The 20,336-nt window shown below is 35.5% G+C and overlaps 2 protein-coding genes across 2 annotated transcripts; one reads left to right on the top strand and one right to left on the bottom strand.

Moving 5' to 3' along the window:
* Nucleotides 1–23: 23 nt before the first annotated feature.
* Nucleotides 24–3,735, top strand: LOC143464497 (protein C1orf43 homolog). Its single transcript, XM_076962282.1, has 6 exons — nt 24–183; nt 522–623; nt 962–1,139; nt 1,240–1,409; nt 1,756–1,814; nt 2,884–3,735. The coding sequence occupies exons 1-6, from the start codon at nt 31–33 to the stop codon at nt 3,056–3,058; spliced, it is 837 nt and encodes a 278-aa protein (XP_076818397.1). The 5' UTR covers nt 24–30; the 3' UTR covers nt 3,059–3,735.
* Nucleotides 3,736–7,254: 3,519 nt separating this feature from the next.
* On the bottom strand, nt 7,255–19,144 carry LOC143464496 (7SK snRNA methylphosphate capping enzyme-like). The gene is made up of 7 exons (XM_076962281.1): nt 14,067–19,144; nt 13,493–13,874; nt 10,537–10,693; nt 10,278–10,407; nt 8,565–8,783; nt 8,354–8,480; nt 7,255–8,275 (listed from the first exon to the last, which is right to left on the bottom strand). Exons 1-7 carry the CDS (start codon nt 14,931–14,933, stop codon nt 8,235–8,237), a joined length of 1,923 nt encoding a protein of 640 aa, XP_076818396.1. The 5' UTR covers nt 14,934–19,144; the 3' UTR covers nt 7,255–8,234.
* Between the last annotated feature and the right edge of the window lie 1,192 nt (nt 19,145–20,336).

Genomic DNA, 20,336 nt, shown 5'->3' with positions numbered 1-20,336 from the left:
GGAACTACATAGGAACCAACTGCACTCACAATGGCTATTAATAAAACTATAAATGAACAATTCAACGAAGTGGTAACAACCATCCAACCCACCTCACAATCAACTACGACTACCTTAAATAACGGCTTCCACTTTGATACTGCCGGTCCGAACCTGCTGCTAGTTCTTATATATGGAGCTATTGTAAGTACCACAATTTCAGGCTGGAGAGTTTGTGCTATACGGCAATATGTACATTTCCGACAAAAAGCATGCTAGCTACTCCTGCATTCATAATGTATATATAGCCAAGCTATATATATAATTATATTTCTATTTGGATTAGTTTGTCACCATTTGCACATTCGATAGTTGTTGCTTGCTAGCTATAAAATTTTTAGAAAACAAAACAGCCACTCACTTTGCAAACTTTTCAGGCCTGGCTGTGAATCTAAACTGTGTTGAGAAGCAGTTGTTAGATTTTAAATATTTTGTTTCATACTGGAAATAGTATGTTACCACATAACATGTTTCTTTTCTAGATTGTAGTAATGGTGGCAATTTTTGTGAAGCGTCTTGTCCATAGAGTTAGGTTGAAGTTTTCTCAACAACGGCAACTGAACCCAGGCTCTGGAGCACCAAAAGTAAGTAGAAACTAGAAGTCCAAGAGTTTTTTTGTGGTTTTGTGCTAATACTCCAGGATATACTAGTACACTATTTAAACCTGCAACATTTAAAAAGGCCAATTCTACCTGTGTTGTTCACTTGGACAGGACACTTTTAGTAAACATGCAAACACATTAGGTGTATAAATACATTGTCGAAGTATGAACAAATGCATATTACTTGGATGTTTTAAATTTCATTAAATTTCTGTCTGTTTTTATAACGTACAACACCTGCAAACAAACACCGACATAGCAAATCAGATGGTAACCCATAGCTTCTAGTGCTTTTGTTTTCATTTGATTTTGACAACTAGAAACTTCAACTCGAAATCAAAAGCGGATTAGATGAAGCAGCACAACTCATTTATGAACCCCAACTGTTTTCACAACAAGACTCAAATGCTGCTTCAAAGGAAGATCGCAGTGAATATAAACAGATTCAGCAAAATTGCAGTTTCAGAATAAAAACGATCACGTCCTTTGTAAATTTAGGTGAGGTTTGTGTTGGTATATTTTTAAAGGTATTTGATAATATTTGCATTGGTTTTTGATTAAAACTAAAACCAGTTTTTTTGATTTTATTATTTGACAGATAATGTTTTGTGTGGTTTGAGCAAAGAGTTGAAAAGGCCTATGGGCAAAAGTGTTCGTCAACATTTGTTTGATGTTAAATCACACAGTAGTGGTGTTATGCGCTCAGTCAGAACCAGCCACCTACAGGCCATCTCAGATCTGTACATGCAAGCTCGTTATGGCAGTGAGGTGATATTTTAATATCTTTATTTCCTGTGATAAAACATTTGGTTATTTAAAGAAGAATTAAACACAAAAATAACTTAACAACAGGTCTCAAAAACATTTTCTTATGTAAATCTGTGCATTGTTGCCAATATGAACTCTCCAAGTTTGAATATAAATTGATTTTGAGAAAACTCAAGAATCTAGATTATCAAGACAAGCATTAATGTTTTATATTTTGCATCCTTCTGGATTATTGTTACCGGTGTTAAGTTGCTAACATAGGGAGTAATTCTTATATGTTACTAATATCAGAAACAGTTTTTGTTTTTGCAAAGTATTGCACTTTTTTACCATGTTGTTGTTTCAGAGCTATGGAATGGAAGAACATGAAAGATTTGACATCATGACAAATGATATCGTTTCAATGTAAGCAAAATGTTTTGGTTCATAATGGCAGATGTTGTTCAGAAAATTAACCCAACTCGAAAATTCTGTCTTAATTCAGCCAAACCTGACACTCACCCTTGTCTCAGTCTAAAAGTAACTCCTCACCCCTTATAAACACATTTTGCCGCATGCATCGATAAAAATTTCACCAACACTGTAATAACTTTTGAACAACATAATCTTGTTAGTGACTATTTTGCAAAGGGCCGTTTGTAACACTTTGCGGTGAGCCAAAAGAATTAATGTTTCTTGCCGGAGCCATTGTGCCCCTTGGTTTACATGATAAGTCATACACATATATCACATGTATTCATCAGAAAACTAACAGGTTTTTAGCAATGTTTGTACTGTATAGTGTCTGTCTTGAGTAGTGTAGTAGTAGTGTTACAGAGTTGTGATATGAAACAAAAGAAATCAGGAAAATATCAAAGTTGAAATACTGTAATTGATAAGAATTAGTCTTCAAAGTTGTGATTGTGCAATTGATTAGACATCACAAACAAACAATACAAAAAAGTGTTAACTGTTAATATAATCTTGTACAAAAGTTATCAAAAATAGATAATATTGTATGCGGTTTGTTAAATTTTTGAAAAGAAAATCCATTCTCCAATGGTATCTTTTTGTTGAGTAATATAGCTGTTTAATTAATAACAACAAGACTATTTTAAATTCCTGTTTTTGGAATATTTTCAGGGTTTTGATGCTACTTATAAAGTATTGATATCATCATGTTTGCATCTTTGACATGTTTTTGTATCTCCGTTTAAGTATAGAAACCTCGGGGCATTTAAAAAAAATTTTTTGAGATTTGTGTCATTTGGGACTGAAGGAATTGTTCAACTTTTTCTGAAATTTGGCTCATCACTTATATTATTACTATTAGCAAAGAAAAAAATGAATTTTATTTAAATGGAAGAAAGTGTGTAAAACTTAAGATTTGTTTCTGAATATAGGACGAAAATAACGATAATGTCTTAACCTGCAAGCTATTCACTTTTATCACTTTCTAATTTTTATCATGAAGTATAATGAAATTTATTTATAGATTGCAGCAAAGGTCTCATCGTAAAAGAAGCAAGGAAATTGCTCGGGAATTGCATCGCCAAAATGCTACACTTACTGAAGACAATATGCGCTCTCATAATGGTAAAGAAAATTTACCCACTTCCTCTGCTGTTGTGGATAAGGAACCACTTCTGACGCAGTGTGATGACAGTTAATTAAGCGGTTACTTAGTTAATAGGTATCATGTTGAGATCGTTTGTAATGTATAATCACCATACTTATGTCTGAAACTGGTACAGAAAAATTCGTTTTTGGTCAGTTAATTTGAGAGCATTCTGTTGAAATTACTGTACGGTAAACAACTAAGTACTAGGACAGATGTACCGGTATTTTTGTTCATTTCTGAAGCAGTATGTGCAATGATACTTATGGATTATTTTGTAGAAATTAAATTTGTACGCGTTTAGATTTTTTTATACATAGTTTATCTATTGCAAAGCATTATGTATTTATGGTTGTCGGGACATTGGTGATTTTACTTCAGTAATGTCATTTGTTTTCTGTAATTTTGTTGGTTGAGTTTAGTCATATAGTCTGATGTCGGTTAAGGATATACGAGTATTAGTATAAGTTCTGTGCAGATAGTACTCTATATTGAACCTAGCCCTGGCATGATTGATCTTCGTATATTCGCCTGTTAACCTTCTTCCTGTAGTTACACCATACACTATTTTTCTTGCAAACATCACTACATTTGCTGTAACGTTGAGTGGATTTAGTTTCACGTATATAACAGGGTGTACTGCATTTTATGATGATTTATGATCTTTTTCTATGCAAAAATATCGTTATATTGCTAGTGTTACTTAAAAATACATCCCACCTAAACAAACGACTTGTGTTTGATTGTTAGGTTGATCTCAGTGTCATAGTTAGATAGATATTTATCATGGACTATTTAGATTAACCATTATGCTTATTTTCAAATCAATTTACCCGTAAAACCTCTATTTGAGCGCCACCTCTATTTGAACGCCACCTCTAATAGAACGCCACTTTTAAAGAAGGGTAGAAAAATAGAGCGCCTCCCTCTAATTGAACGCCACCTGTATTAGTATATTTTCTAATTACCTGTATATACCGGTAAATGTGTTTGGTGTTTTTTATTTTCATTAATAAACTTTATTTCAAAATTCTGACCAGCTAGTCGAAAAATAGAGCGCAAACCTCTAATTGAACGTCACCTCTAATAGAACGCCACTTTCAAACAAGAGTTGAAAAATAGAGCGCTATGGCGGTGAAATAGAGGTTTTACGGTAATCCTCTTATTTTCCTACCTTTGATGGCATAAGGTCTGACCGTAATCACTCAGAGTAAGGTCAAACAAAAGGATAATTACACCAGTCTTATTGTTTGCTATGGATGTGCCAAAAGCTTGCCACAAGCCTCACCAATTTTAAGGGTTCTCTTGAACCCGAGCTTGATTCCCAGGATTACCCAAAATGACCTAAAAAAATATTGATCATGAAAAAATGGTATGGTATTACAATATTTATCCCCGGACTGAGGAAAGTTTTTTTACAGCGAAACTCGGCCATGATTCCTTATCGCTCGAGTTCCGGTTACCGAACTTGTCTTTATGCAAGTTCTAATAAGTAGTTTACACATTCTTATTTGATTTTTATACCCAAGTTTAGAACTCTTCGTCAGGACCACTGAACAGAAGCAAGCGTCGTTCATATATTGCTCAAAGGTATTACAACGGTAGCGCAACTGGGAATTAAACGCAGTTTGCATTTTTACGCGCCAGACGCTCCAATCCAGGGGTGACGAACCTATTCGATGACGCGGGCCACTTTGTCAGTTACGGCTGAGCAAGCGGGCCGCACAATTTTTTTAACATTTTGCATAATAATTAGCATTCAAGCACAACCGCTTCATTTGGCAGATTTTTAGCTGCTCCCGCGGCCGCAAAAAATACATCGATTGAGTGCCTATAAGTCCTATATGCCTTGCATGTATGGGCGTTTGTCAAATCGTTTGGTGGGCCGCACAAAATTGTTTGGCGGGCCGCAGGTTCGTCACCTCTGTCTAATCGAACCATCAAATTTAAATATTTTCATAATGCTCATATGCTGAAGGAATTATACAACTCAGAAAAAGTTCAAAAGTAAATATTAAAAAGATTACGTGCAGTAGGTTTTCATTGCTTCTGGGCATGAAAATCACCAACCGCCTTTCTGCAACACAGCTTTTATTTACAAGCAACATTTTTATTGATTAAAAGCCACCCTTGATTGTAAACCGCAACAAACGATGCTTAAGTATTGCTCTATTGAAATTCGCTCACACAAACAGAATTAGTAGCACAGTAAAAGAGTCCGATCGTCTGTTGGTCTGACTAAAAATAAAAAATAGCCGCGGCACCTTTTCGAAAAATTATTCAGCAGGGGGCGATGAAACACGAACCCACTTCACAAACCCATGTTTCAAACCATAGGTGTTTCGTGTCTGAATTCTCTTTCAACCATTGCATTTTGTGCTTGCGACTAGTCAGCAGCAATAATCTAAACATATGCGGTCACGAGGTGTTTCAAACTCACTGTGAGTCGTTACAACTCGTTTTGTATGATTAAACAATTTGTACACGACAAATCGCCAGTTATTGTATGTATAATTAAAAAAAATACATTTCGATGCGTTTTAAAGCGGGTTTTCAGGCATAAAAACTCAATTTTTGGGGGCGGGTGAACAGACGTGAGAATTTCTTGTCTCATAGGATGTTGATAACATGCACATTTTTGTGGACACACTTGCAGGTGAGGACCTGTATATTATGAGAACCGTATATAGACCTCAACATCTGAAACGTTTCGACAGTTTGTAACGTTCACCACCCTGTCCGCTAGGTAGCGGCAGGAAACCACGTTTATTTGCCCAAAAAATTATTGTTTTTTCTCTTGATTTCCTGTTCGCGTTTCGAGTCAGTCGTTTTCTAGACGTTTTACAGACGCTCTTTTGAGACGTCTCTCGGCGTCAAGCTATGCCTTTGCTTTTGCCAATAAAATAATATCAAGATAGCCGCAGTAGTGGATCAGGAACAGCTTAACAACACATACATATGGCGTAATATCTTTCGTTGCTCTATAAGTCTATAGGCTAAGTTTTCTTGAAACAATGTTGATTTCCAAAGTTTGTAGATTTGAAACTATTAATGAGGTTTAGTGGTCCCCACGACGAGATTACTTCACTACTTGCCAGTCAATCATGCATTACTGAAAATATATTAAAAAGACTGTCCAACGCCCTCACTATATTCGCCGAAACGAGTTTTCCAACAGTAACTTTTTATTGATCTGGTATGTTTGAAGACCAATCAGCTAGGTGACATCACATCGTCCGCACCCCAACAGTTTTTTGAAAACGGTTTTGCCAATAACCCGTTAACGAAAAAAGATGGAGAAATTTCGTTTACATTTTCCGAATCAGCGTATTTTTATCCATTTTTAGAAAATAGGTTGAAAATGACTTCAGTTCCCCATTATAGTTATTGCAACTTGCAAATGTTGCGATGATTTTCAGAGTGGTTTGACGCTGTCGTTCTGCTGCAGTGAAAGTTCTTCGACAATATCTTTTATCTTAAGGGCTTGATAACGCTGGGCCAGCCTTGTCGTATCTTTTTGCTTTAACTTCAAATGCAGTTTCTTGCTTTTCAGTTTGGTCGATTGCGAGTTGACGATCAGCTGTAATTGCTCGCATTTCTTCTTATAGTCGTAAAGTTCCTCCTCAAGTTACTCAGTTGAAACGGGGCAGCTTTAGCTTTTAGGTGCCGTGCCATCTTGTGCACGCGAATGAGCAGTGCGATGCAGGTACTGGGATTCACGGGTCACTAGTGCAGTGGTTGGGGTTTACGACTCCATGCAACCAGTTTAAGCTACTTATGAACAATATGGGTAGGCCTATTTCATGCCTACATGCAATCGTCATCTTGAAGAGTGGATATTTTTTGGTAGTAAACTAAACTCACCTGCCAGCAATACCTTGCATGTCACCTGTCTGTTATTTAGTTTTAGATCTTAAGATGTTTATGTGCAGTGCTGTACTTGTGACGCAATTGGTAGGCACCTTGATCGTGTGCGTCCCGCATTCCCAAACGGACACAGTACGCTGACTTCTCTCATGATTTAAAGCCGCCTGTGAAGCCAAGTTGTTCACGCCCTTCTGGGGAGCCAGGACTAGCATCGGAGTTAAGCCACATAGGGTTATTTTAGTCAGTTCGACGACATATTCTACGTGCCAAAGCATGCGATACGCTACAACTTCTATTTGATAACATGTAGTCTATAAAATAAGGGCCAATATACAATCATAACTGATTTTAAAGATGTATAAGAACATAAAATGCTTAAAGTTTATCGACCATGAATAAAATACTTTATTGCCATACAATAGCAAACAACACAGCCATCAAAAACAAAAAATCGAAACTGTGAACTATACACTGACATACCATAAATCATCCGCATTGGTACACATTAGTTATCCACTACAGATAAGTTTAAAGCTATCCCGAGTGCATAACACAGCAGCGCATTGAAAATAAGCAGAGCACTACAAGATAATACGGTACATGTTATTTAATTTTTCGTCTTGCGTTCCAATCAACTCCAATAACTTGAAAACTATGATTTCAATGCAGGAGTGATTTTACAAAACCACAACAGAAGTAATGCCGTACAGTTCAAATGTACCAATAAACATTTTAGCTTTGAAACTTTGAAAATCATTAATTCAAAAAAAGTCAGCCAAAGTATGTCAGAAATGGCACAACGGAAAAGCATTTCAGCACAATAGAGCCTGGTTAAGTCATGCCTACTTAACTAAAATTTTTAAATATACCAAAGTAACCCAACTGTTCATTACAAAACACATGTTACAATTATACCCAATTACCCATATTTAAATTTAGAACGTTGGAATCCCATTAACTCAATACTTTGAGTATGTTATTCAGTGTTTTGTTTCTCCTACGGCATAAACAGCACTCATTACAATGAAAATAGCCACAAATTCCAACATGTCATAATTAAGTATCCATAGCCATAATTACTGCACCTGTGAATAAGTTTTCGTATTTGAACAGAGCAGAAATGTTAATAATATGTCAAAGCACTCTCCAATCAATTTGGGGATATTTCATGCCAAATTAATCTCTTCAAGTAATTGAACTTTTCAATAACTGTAGCTATATAATGGGTTCCTTCATTTCGAATTAAGAAGTTTTCACCATACAAACATTATAAACCCATCAAAGAATGTGGAATTGCTAAACTAGATGATGCAAGTTCAATGGCTCATGATTGCTCCTTTTACTCAATATCTGCTTCATAATCACTCTGGTTTATGATAGAGCTGGATTGCCCTTTGAAAACCTGAAAGAAGGACATTAATAAACAACTATAGGCTGGTCTGTAACCAAACACTCTACGATAGTTGTTTGCAATACATACCTTTATCATTGTTTTTTGATGGAAGTTGTATATATTCCACTTTTTCAAAACCGACATCTTTAACTAGATATGTGGGAAACATAGACGGCTTCAACTTGATTGAATAATAGTTTTTGTAGATTCTTTCCTAAATAATAAAATCAATTAATACCGGTATCCACGAACACCAATATAGCCCACCAGTGAACAACAATAATTTTGTCCAACATACTGTGAGCTTCTTCTTTTTTCCATAAGACTTCCATTCCTGTGGTTCTAAGATCAATTTCCCACCAGGACGAAGTTGTTTAAAAAATCTCTGAAAAGTTTTCTTCAATCCATCATCACCCCAATTCATATGCAACCATTTTGTGACACTCATGCACATAATTACATCATACTCTGGTTCTTGATATTGGAGGACTTCATCTTTTACAGGCACATAGTTACCCTAACAATAATAAGCCAACCAATAAACTAAATGACAACTGTCTGCTTTTCCACACTACTGTACATACCAAAAATTAAGAATAAGGCATAATATCAAAACAATAATAGTTATGCTCTTCTGCTGAAAACAAATTTTAATTTTTCCGCCATTTTGTCTCGCATTGTTTATTTACCACCACTGACTGTGTGATTTCATCTAATTCCGGATTACCATACTAATTATTTACTAGCTTATTTATAACTCCACTTACAGCTGCATTAGGGGTAACACTGAAGGTTGCAGTAGTGAAAGTAGCAAAAAAACAAAAATTTCAAACCAGAACATTATAAACTAAAATGAAATTAGCCAAATTGGAAATAATCAACACACAAAAAAATAGCTCCAAGCATGAGTCAGGGGAAAATGCTAAAAAAGTTAACCTTAAAACAACAAAGAATTGTTAGTAAGTTTGTCAAAAAAAATTTGGCTCGTTGAAGTGTTGGTTCGGCGGTTCTAAGCCGGTGGGAAATCAATACAGTTTTGCAATTCCTCTGTAAACATAAATTTTACACATGAAAAAAGTCTTGTTGCACTATTAAATACTACAAATGCACTACTAACTGTATTCATACATCAGTGGCCTACATAGATATACAGGTTTTTACCATTGTTACATTTTCAGCCTAAAGAATTGAAAGTGCCATAGTTACAAAAGTAGTTGATGTTGACAATGTTCAAATTCTGAGCGGATGCACCTCCGGTTGCACAACGAATCAAATTCTGCGGTGTTTGCGGGTATCACTGATAATTTTGGTAAATAACTTACTTCAAAACACTATAGATACGCTAAACCTGCAATATCGTCGGTCATGGTACCGGTATTATCATGGATCGTTTATTATTGAGACAACTGCCTCTCCTGCGCTGGCATTAAGACACTTAATTACCTTTAAATTTACATTTCGGTTTCATTGTTTTATAAATTTGATGTGTGTGATTGCGATAAAATCATTAATGGAAGTGTTTGGTTGGTAGCGTTCAATTATGTGTAAGGTGAGGCTTAATGTACTTCAGGTCTAGCCAGACGACAGCGTTAACATAGCGTACAGTAAGCCTATACTAAAACCAACAAAAAATTTTCTAAAAACTAAAGGTGGGAAGTTTGGGTTTGGCAATTGGCTTTGGTGGGAAATCAATTCAAAAAGTTTAAGAATCGCTAGGTTTGGCCAGTATTGCTCAAGACATGTTGCAAAAATCCACAAAATTGATGACAATTATCATGTAGCAATATTAAATCCATGTGTGTGATGCTAATAATTGGATCATGATTTATGTTTCTTGTTAATTTGAATAATTTTATATATACGTGTGTTTTTAACTGTTTGGTAAATTTTTGTTTTTCATTGGCTTGATAAAGCTAGCCCAAAATTGATTTTAGGACAAACATTGGGAAAATTAAAACTTTCAACAAAAGAGCATAAAATTATCTTCTTTATTTAAACTAAGAATAAATACAGTTAGAAAGATGATATTATTTGGGAATCTAGGAAGGTCATCTTTGCCAGTTTCTATTGGTGGGCCAACAATTGGTCCATACATAAGAGGCATTGAGTCTGGGTACTTTGTTGCATTTGACACAGGAGGCCTGGAGTATAAATAAAACTGGTAATAAACATATTAATTGTGAACTGGTAATGGTATTTCATATGATACATTACTTTATGATATAAGACAGCATTTTACGACAACCAATCACAATAACTCAACTCTTTACCTCACACCAGCAGTAGCATAGTGACGAACATTATTTCTGGCTGCTTTAATAAGACCTTCATCTATATCAACTCCAACTATCTTCCTAGGGGAGAAATCCCTTGCAATCAGCAAAGTTAAATGGCCGACATTGCATCCAACATCCAAAACATCTTTTTCTAGAAATATACAAAAACTAATATTAGACAAAATCACTATTCACATATCTAATTTTTCAGACTTTTCATGCAATTATCCGATGTATGCGCTAAAGAGATTTGCTACAAAAAAGTGTATCACGAGTAGATGAAAGCGTGCCGTATAAAACTGCACCTAACAGAGTTACCCACATTTCAGTATCACATATACCGGCGCTTTTCATTCCTTTTATTATTTGTCATTGGCGTGGTGGTAATGAAAGATCAGTACCGCGTCAGTACAGTTGTTAATAGCATGCGCTAATACACTGGAAGAAGCAACAAAGCCAACAAAGCTTAAAACATGCATGAAAATTGTGATGGTGTTAAATTGCTAATAACTAGCACAGCCACTAAAACAATAAAAACAGTCAGGGTGTACAAACCCCTTTCAACGAAGAAGAAAACAAAAATGGGAATGAAATACAAAACTGTATTTAGTTGGAGACATTTACATTCAAAAATCTATCAGACTTGGGCGACAACATTATGCAGCATAAATAATTGCAACTGCTCGCAAATAACTATGTCATCGAAACCAAAGTAAAACAGAAAAAATAAAACCAGATATGAATTGCATTTTACCAAAGGTTATCTGGTTAGTGGTTACCATCTTAATTATGATTGAACAAGTGTTAGCGCTATTTAGTTGACAGGTAAATTTGTCCGATGTCTAATGCAAAAATTCATCTGTCTTTGTCGAACACAGTCTTCGGTCTTAAATATTAGCATTAATGCTAAACACCTGCCTTCTACAGCTATCGTCTTTTTATATACAATAGCTGTTAATACGGAAAAGATTAGGTAAATTTTGACAAGCCTAAAGCAGTTTGTTTTACCATAACTAATAAATGCATGCATTTACTATTGCATGGAAAAGTGATGATTATGTTTCAGAAGTGCATAATGAAGTTGGAGAGCTAATCAGCAGTGCAGTTATTTGGTGTGTTTTTTTACAGCAAGGAGTCCAGCTATGAGTTTGGTAGGGGATAAGTTGCAGAGGCTGATGCAGCAGATGCACAGCTTATCTGTCTTAACTTATGTTATTTTGACTTAATTTACCTGCTGAATTAATTGTCTGACTCTATTGGTGCGTGCGGTTAGAATTCTCTAACCTCTTGTCAGCCGAAAGCTTTTATGTTACAACAGATACCGTTTACCAGAAAAGGTCTTTTTATTGTAGGTACTGTACACGTTCCGAATAATACGCATAATCACAAACTTAGTAAAATCACTGCTTGAAACAGGTCTCATGAATTGTAATCACCATGACTAACGTAGTACGAGCGCACAATTCTCTGTATTTCTCCGTCTGACCGCCTACTCGCGTAGAAGTTCGAGCTTATAAAACGTGGAGCGATGTGAGCAGAAATATCCGACAAAAAACACGAACATTTCAGGACGTGTGAATGATAAAAAACAATGCATTGGCAATGGGGATTACATTCAGTTAAAACTAGCGCGTTTTGAAACCACCTGGTAACGTACTAAACGGAGTTTTCACACGAAGTTATTTAGAGCAAGTTTCCAAATATCAAACGACAATTGCAGTGTTATCAATAAACAAAACTTCAATCAATAACTGGCAAACTCTTTTCCAAGAATGATGTAATGGTATTAATAATGCCACCCAGGCCGCTACAAAGTTACAGTTTTTGAAGCACAAAACTTATTTCGTGTTTTTCGTTTAAACATTTAGCTTGAGAAAATATGCAATTAAGCGAACGGAGGTACAACAAGGACCAAAAACATTACGCAACAAACTCATTCAACCAGGGCCACGATGGGTTCTCGGGGGGCACATCCAAGACCTATAAGGTAGTAGTAGATGAAGACGAGGCAAAGCGAGATGCAGGGCATAGTGGGACACTTTAATTTTCTCATGTTTTTTAATCTTTGGCTCCCTCTACCTGGAAGCACTTGTTAACTACTAGTAAGCAGTGCTTTCTGTGCAAAATTAGCGTCGCGAAGGCTAAGTTGCACAAGCATTAGTGAAGTAAAAGGTGTTTTGCATTCAACAATCTACATGTTTTATTGACGAGCAGGTAGACGCGGATTTTGAGGGTTCTCTACTACAGCATTTGGCGAGTACGCTAGCGTTAAAATTTTTGAAAATTGTTTTCACAAAATGTGAAAAATTGCAACATTTTTTTAACAAAAAGTTGACCCCAGATTCCGACAAAATGATGACGTTATTCTTGAACCAGATCGTCGCTTTCTACAATGGGTAAATTTAAGTTTTTCAAACCAACAGACAAGTTACCTGCGCTTGAGACATGCATAAACAAGGCTAGTGAACGCAGCACTCGATATTCATTCACTCATTATTAACGATTTGTTTGTAAATTTGTTTGGTTATTTTGTGAGAGCGTGCTTTTGCAATTTTGAATTTTATTCCTGAGATAAATCTTCAAAGGACATCATCCAGGGACAATATTCAGGTAGTGTAAAATTTTGGAAATTATTTTTTTTGATTTTTTGGGGGGGAGGAATTGACGGTGTTTTAGTTGGCAAGGGAGGAATCGGAAAAAACTTTGAGAACCACTGATCATATGCTTTGCTTTAACTGCTTTCGTGCAAAAATGGGAATTACCCGTATATAGCTAATGATGACTTAACTATCTCCCCAAACTTCAAATCCTGGCTCTGCCTCAAAGTCAGAACATTATGGCATTGGCAGGAAGTTTAAAAAGGTAAGATGTTTTGGTCCATCCAGTATATGCATTAATAAGATATTTGGTATTCATTATGATACAGTTAATTGTGGGTACTAAAACTAACCTTTAAACCATTCTTTGTGAAAGGATTCCATTCGGATATCCTTGAACTTCTGTGGGTTACGATATCCATAGTACTGGCAATAATTTCCGTATTGAAATCTTGCATTTGATAGCTTAAACGTGGGTTTACCTAGTTTATCATTTTTTTCACTAAATGAACCTGCTGATTTTTCACAGTCAGTGGCTGGTGTCTGAAGGTCAGTAGATTTTTCCTTCATTAGTAAACCTTCTTTAGAATCGATATGTTTCAAATGAAATAGCTGCTTGCTGGCATTTACAGAAGAACTTTTTCGTTTCTTTGTTTTTGGAGAAAACAATGAAGATTTTTTCACATCCTGTGGTATTACGGGTGAGACAATAGGATCAATGCTGGTTGTGGACACCTGTAAAAACACATTTTGTCAATCTATGAAGGCAGTTTAAAAGAAATTCTATAATATTGACATATTTACTTGATGAAAAAGCGACCTTGAAGCGAAAAAAAGATTTTGAACGATAAAAGATTTAACTGCTGTATATTGCTCGTACTATCAATATCTAACTATAAATGTTTATCATATTTCAAGCAACATCACCTTAGGAACAGCAATGGAAAGTAAAGGATGTGCTTTTACCATACATTCATCTCTTGGTGTCACATCGATATCTAAAACCCCTAGTTTTGCCTTTTTGCTTCTTGACTCCTTCAAGCTAATGTGACAATTGTTTTCCTTCGTCTGAGCAACTTTGTTTAAATTACAAATTTCAGTTGATAAACTAATATCCATATCCTGGTTTAAAGTCGCATTTTTTTCGTGTTGACTCTTTCGGCGCCGTTTCTTTTTTTTGTGATTTGCTTTTGCATCAGGAGCTTCAACATCAATGTGTAAAATAGAACCACTACCAGATAGACTACCGGTAGATTTTTCATCGTCATTATTAGCAATATTTAAACCAAGCGGGTCCGTCATGTCACTTGGAATTACTATGTTGATTTTTGAGCTTCTCGGAGGTAGCGGGCTTGACGAAGGGGTGACAGCATTAAGAGCTCGGTTAATATTTTCATCGAGCATGGAGTTTAAATTTAATGGATCACTGATGTTACCACCAAGTAAAAACTTAGTCGGTAATATGATGTCACCGACATAATCCTTTTTATGGTGTCCTGGATTAGTTCGACGATGTTTAACCGCAGTTTGGCCTGAACCTTTATTTGGGATTTGTAAATGTGATAAAGATCCTTCATCTGCAGTGCTATGACGTCGTTTACGTAAAAACTTCCGAGGTTTTATAACATTAGGATGAATGTCTTGAATGGAAGTGTTAGTCTGCATAATTTTTTGTCGATCAATCTTTTTCTCCACTTCAACATTTAAAGAAGCAGATTTTCCATCGAAAGAATCCTGTGCAAAAGATTCAAGACCTTTTGTAAAATCAGTGCACGTTGGAGAAGATGCCATCATACTAGAAACCAAGCATGATATTCAATAACTAATTATATATCTAGGAACTAAATGTTTATCCTAAGTGGGACTGTCTGCAAGAAAACATACAAGAATACCATAAACACATGATATGTTACACAAGACATTTTAAAATCTAAATGCTTATCAAGCTAAAAAATATAAATCATGTATTATCAAGAACATAGGTATCGATTTTTCAAAAGAAAATGCAAAAACGGGAAGGCAAATAGATAGTTAGGGATGTCCCCATTATGAGAGCATAACATCGGCACAACGTTATCGTTGTTGTGTAGTTATGTAGTTATGTAATGCATTATCGATTATCACAATGCATTTTATAAAGTGACCTGGCCTGCTTTTCAAACTTGTCCCAAGAAAAATATTATGCTTACATCGATTTAAACTGTAAACTCATTCTTTAATTAACGTCATAATCGAAAAGCAAATCAATTTTGAGTTTAACACTCCACAAATACCCATTTAGGCTTCTAGTTGCACTTCTTTTCCTGATGCCAGTTCCTAAATTTAATTCCACTTTTTTAGAGGTCCCGGAAGGACTAAAGGTTGAAAAACGCTGATCTAGATAAGCTCTTCACAGTCGATGGCAAATGAGCAAGACCAACGGTATCCAACTCACAGTGCTGCTCAAAGACTTAGTGTGCAACCCACCAAGAATGTCGATTACAAAGGCCTATACAGCAATAATAATGCTTTTATAATTTAACAACATTAATCTCGTAACTTGGATTTTATTAGCAAAAATTATATTTCTTGTTTGATACAACTGAAACATCCGAAAGAAAACCCGACACCAGACATTTTATAATTCTTTCTGATTAACACTCGAAGAGCGCACTAATGGTCCCAGACAAGTAGAAAAAACACTTGTAACAAACACAAGAAAAGTTGCAGAAAATTTGTTTAACTTTTTACACTACAGGAAGATTTCATCAATTAAGAGAAGGATCATAAACTTGAGGTGCGTTATTTTGCACTTAATGGAATTACTATGACTTGGACAGAATTTCTGTGCACTCAATTTTCAAATGATTTAAAGATTGAATAAGTCAAACTGTGTACCAGGGTCGGACTTAGGGGGGTCCAAGGGGCTCAGGCCCCCTCCAATTTTTCGGCCACCCACCTACCAATGAGCAAAAATACACCCAAGTATAATGCAAAAATATTCCCCAAATTTAAAGTTTACCTTAATTTAACTATTCATTTTCTCTGCTTCTAAATTGCATTACGTGCTTATTTCGTTTTAATCGTTTCAAACTGCATTGGAAAATGTTGTTATTTAAACAAAACTAATGGAAATCCAGCCAGCTGCACACGTTGATGTCTCAAAAAAGACTCTAACACTAGTGTCTTTACGGAAGGGCCATAGCAGCCCTATAACGAGCTTACTTTTTGGGAACTGTAAACACTTCCATATCTTTTTGTTCATTATTTTTTTTCTTTTGCGACTCTCCATCAGCTATATTGCTATAACAACCACTGCAAGATTGTATATTAAGTACGATGCAATGACGTGAAAGCTCCAAACAGCATTACTATAAAGCAGTGATTAAAGTCAAGAACATAATTTGTTGATCATGAAACAAAACAGATTGCTTGTCGTTTTGGTTATCAAGCACCAAGAGAAAATTTCTACATGGCCTACTTTCAAGAAAGCAAATTGAGTATTGTAGAACTACAGAACTATAGAACTGAACTAACACTTCATTTGACCCAATAAATGAAAAACAGTCCATTTGTTCATTATTCACAAGCGAATGCACGGCATACCTAATTTCGTATGGCTTAATCGATTTAAAAAAGTGTGCATCAATGGTATTGGGGATTCTTTCAATTTCAATATCATTTGCGTGCCACATTTCATCCAGCTTTGGGATTTTATTTCTTTTTCGGAAACAAATAATACATTTATATTTGTATACAACTTATACAACATTTTGCCATTACAAAAAACTATCAAGCTGCAGGCTGCTCTATAACTCCAGCTTAACAAGACCACAGTGACTGAAATAACTTGTTCAGGTGTTACATTTAAATACATATCCTTTGTTTGACTGACAATTTAAAATCAAGAATTACCGTTGTTATGTAACAAATGGTTTCGTCCAAACACAGAAAAGTAATTTTGGTAAATTTAATGATGTTTGTTCAGACCAAAAATTTTAGTTCACCTACAAATTTAAAGTTAAGATATATATGCCAAAAGCTTTTAGTTGTGAGAATGTCCTGCTTAATGTAGAAGATAGCTATGTGGAAAGAAAAACAATAATATCTGTATTGCATTTTTTATCAAACTATATGTGCTATTTTTGTGACCGACGGGACAAATGCTTTTGTCTTTTTTTAACCTTAAATTTGTGTCCAGGGAAAGGTGAGTAGAACTTAGCGGATGTTTTTATGCAAACACTTACTTCCATAATATGTGCAAAAAGAGTACTAATTGTTCTATGTACTAAAGACTATAAAAAATTTATGTTATAAGAGGTGAAATTTACATTTTTATATGAAGACTCCATACCAGATACACAAATGCTTTTATATATAAAATACAAAAAGTATAATAATTCAGAGTGTCTTTTTCAGAAAGGCATAGGCGTATACTCTAATATAAACACAAATTTATTTGTCATTTTTGTTGATTCAATTTTTGCTACTTTGCAACATTATCATGGAATTAACCAGTTGCTGATACGAAATTGGTCACTGTTGGATTGAGTTGTAAAAGGTAAATAAGGTTATCCATGTTGTCCATATGTTGAAAGGAAATATATTACAACACTCATTGTGAAGTGTGCATGACTACGGTCTCTAAGCAATGCAAGCTTCATTTGCCAGAAAACTTGAGTTTGGTCTAGATTTTTTTTGCTAAATTACAAGTGGTCAAAAGAGCATTAAAATTTCGGGTCTAGTGCAGGAGTGCACAGCCAAAGGATGCCTTTGCATTCTAGACCCCAGCTACTCAAATTGTAACGTCATTTGGTTGTGCACTTCTGTGCTAGACCAAAAATTTCTATGATGTCACTAATCGTGGTGCAGCCTAGGCCTACTATGGAATTGTGGGTCTTTTCTAAATATTTTTGAGACAATGCTGTTCAGAACAATGTCAAAATCTTAAACCTTTTTCAGAGAGTATATTATTTATCCTTTTAAATACTATTTTATGCCAACATTAGCGTATTTAGGGAGAAGACAATGGGCCATGCCGGTTTACAGCATTCCAAAATCGGTGTATACGGCCTTACAAGTTATGCAAGGTGTCTTAAAAGTTAACACTATAATTTGGCAGCGATGTTGTCCACAGACATAGGAAAACATGTTTAAGGTATTTTGAAAATCTTTTAACGCTTTAAAACGTTTTAAAGCAGTATTCGAAGCGCAAACACACAAAAGTTTTCGCGCTTCTCATATTTAAGTCGAGGTAGACAAGCTTCGGAATTCTAATTTTTAAGACTTTTTGATCCCCCTAAACGCAATCCTAAATATGCCACTATATGCTAACTAAGCACAGATTTACTTGCTAACGTAATATTACTGACTAACGTATCGTATATCGGTATTTAAAAATTTTCACGCTGATGTTGATAAGTATAGGCTACTTGTTCAATTTCCTATCGAACAATAACAACAGCTGGCTAATCTAATCCTAAGACCAATAAAAAGATATTGAAGTTCATGAAGTTAAATTTGGCACAAATGCCCTCAAATTATAACTTTATTAATGAATAGGCCCCCACCAATGCTGGGCCACAGGACAATCCAACATCAGACCATGTAAATCCAGCACTACTGTGTACATTACTGCCAGACTGCAGAGTATGGCAGTTATCGCTGAGATGCGTGCAGAAGCAAAGTTACGATGTGCAGTGCGACTCGTAGCCCAAGGCTACCCGATGTTTGTGCAGGCAAGGTGAGGTCCTATACGATAGAAATCAGTGAAAAAAATCAGTGTTTCTCGCTTTTTTAGAGATATCGGTTTTAAACACTAATTTTGCTGTGTAAATTGGAGCAAAAGTTAGTGTCTCCTTTTTTCTTGGAGACGCCGGTTTACCCTCGTGTGCAATGCTCATTTAGAAAAAATTCTCGTGTACGCTCTTGCCATACTCTGCAGTCTGGTATTATTGTGTAATAGATGCTTTCCGAGTTACTGTCTGGGTGGCAAGATTTTTTCGACCGCCTGCACTTAACTGATGATCGAAATAGTCAACCCACTTTGATTCTTTTTTAAATTACAAGCGTTCTGGTCATTGGATTGTAAAGATTTCGTGCAGGTGATTTGTACATGAATTTCTTTACGCAATAAAAAAAAATTGAAAATATGTTGCCTAGTTCTTATTTTACATTGGTTTCAATCCTATGCATTGGACTAATTCAATACAAAGCCACATTACGCGGTCAGCGTAGAATGCGACGTAAAAGGCGTAAGATTTTGCATGGTATCTGCTGCAGATTTTAATGTAATAATTCGGTTTGTATTTACTTCTAGTTGATTATTTTAAACTTTGTTTGACATGCCAATCAAAATTAGTGCGCTGCAGATTACACTTAAACTCTAACCCATTTTAGGTCACATTTCTTGTTGACCACGTATCTAAACATCATATCGAACAATCCCATTGCATAGGACTCAAAGCACTCTAAAAGAACCAGGTAGCATATTGTTAAAAAAATATTATCGCGCAAAGGAATTCATATGCAACTCATCTGAGCGAAATCTTTACAATCCAATGCCCAAAATGTTTGTAATTTCAAATATGAATCAAAGTGGTTCGACAATTTCCATTGTTAAGTAGAGGCGATTGAAAAAATTTAGCCATTCACAAATTATGGCGGCGGTAACTCGAGAAGGGTCTATACCCTATAGCGGGGGTGTTCAAATGGCAGATCTCGATCCGGATCCGGATCTTTTCAAGTTTTTGTGTGGATCTCCCAATGTAGTCTTGAAACAATCTTGCAGCTGTAGCACACTTCACTTTTAACTTTACAAAGTCATAAATAAGTTGTAGGCCCTACAATGTAGGGTACATTTACATAAATAAAGCACCATAAAAATTAAATCATGTCCAATATGTTTACTATTCGTATTTATTGGATCATCACGTTGTCAGGTTTGGCTGTGGTGGATCATTCCAGAAATCATTTGAACACCCCTGGTCTATAGTCTATTCAATACACTAAACACTTTAACAATGGCGTCTAAACATATTTTTGTCTTTGAAAACATATTTCATATATTCACTTGTCTTTCTTGGCTGTTTGGTGCACCCAACATCTCGCTGAAAACGGCCATACTCTGCAGTCAGGAGACCAGACTAAGCTCATCTTGGAGTTTAAGTATGTCCTGCAGGTTACTCAAAATTACCAACCGACCATGGTCTTGCTAGA

The sequence above is a fragment of the Clavelina lepadiformis genome, chromosome 7 (genome assembly GCF_947623445.1).
Source record: "Clavelina lepadiformis chromosome 7, kaClaLepa1.1, whole genome shotgun sequence".
Lineage (NCBI taxonomy): Eukaryota > Metazoa > Chordata > Ascidiacea > Aplousobranchia > Clavelinidae > Clavelina > Clavelina lepadiformis.
Note: the sequence above shows the minus strand (reverse complement) of the source record. Positions and strands in the feature narration are given on the sequence as shown.

What these genes read in the sequence shown, in the direction of transcription:
- LOC143464497 (XM_076962282.1), top strand. Translation starts at nt 31, where the DNA reads ATGGCTATTAATAAAACTATAAATGAACAATTCAACGAAGTGGTAACA. An exon ending in CACGTCCTTTGTAAATTTAG is followed by an intron (nt 1,140 to 1,239) that starts GTGAGGTTTGTG and finishes ATTATTTGACAG; the next exon opens with ATAATGTTTTGTGTGGTTTG. An exon ending in ACAAATGATATCGTTTCAAT is followed by an intron (nt 1,815 to 2,883) that starts GTAAGCAAAATG and finishes ATTTATTTATAG; the next exon opens with ATTGCAGCAAAGGTCTCATC.
- LOC143464496 (XM_076962281.1), bottom strand. Translation starts at nt 14,933, where the DNA reads ATGATGGCATCTTCTCCAACGTGCACTGATTTTACAAAAGGTCTTGAA. An exon ending in ATAATATCATCTTTCTAACT is followed by an intron (nt 8,784 to 10,277) that starts GTATTTATTCTT and finishes TATTATTGTTAG; the next exon opens with GGTAACTATGTGCCTGTAAA. An exon ending in GAAAAAAGAAGAAGCTCACA is followed by an intron (nt 8,481 to 8,564) that starts GTATGTTGGACA and finishes TTTATTATTTAG; the next exon opens with GAAAGAATCTACAAAAACTA.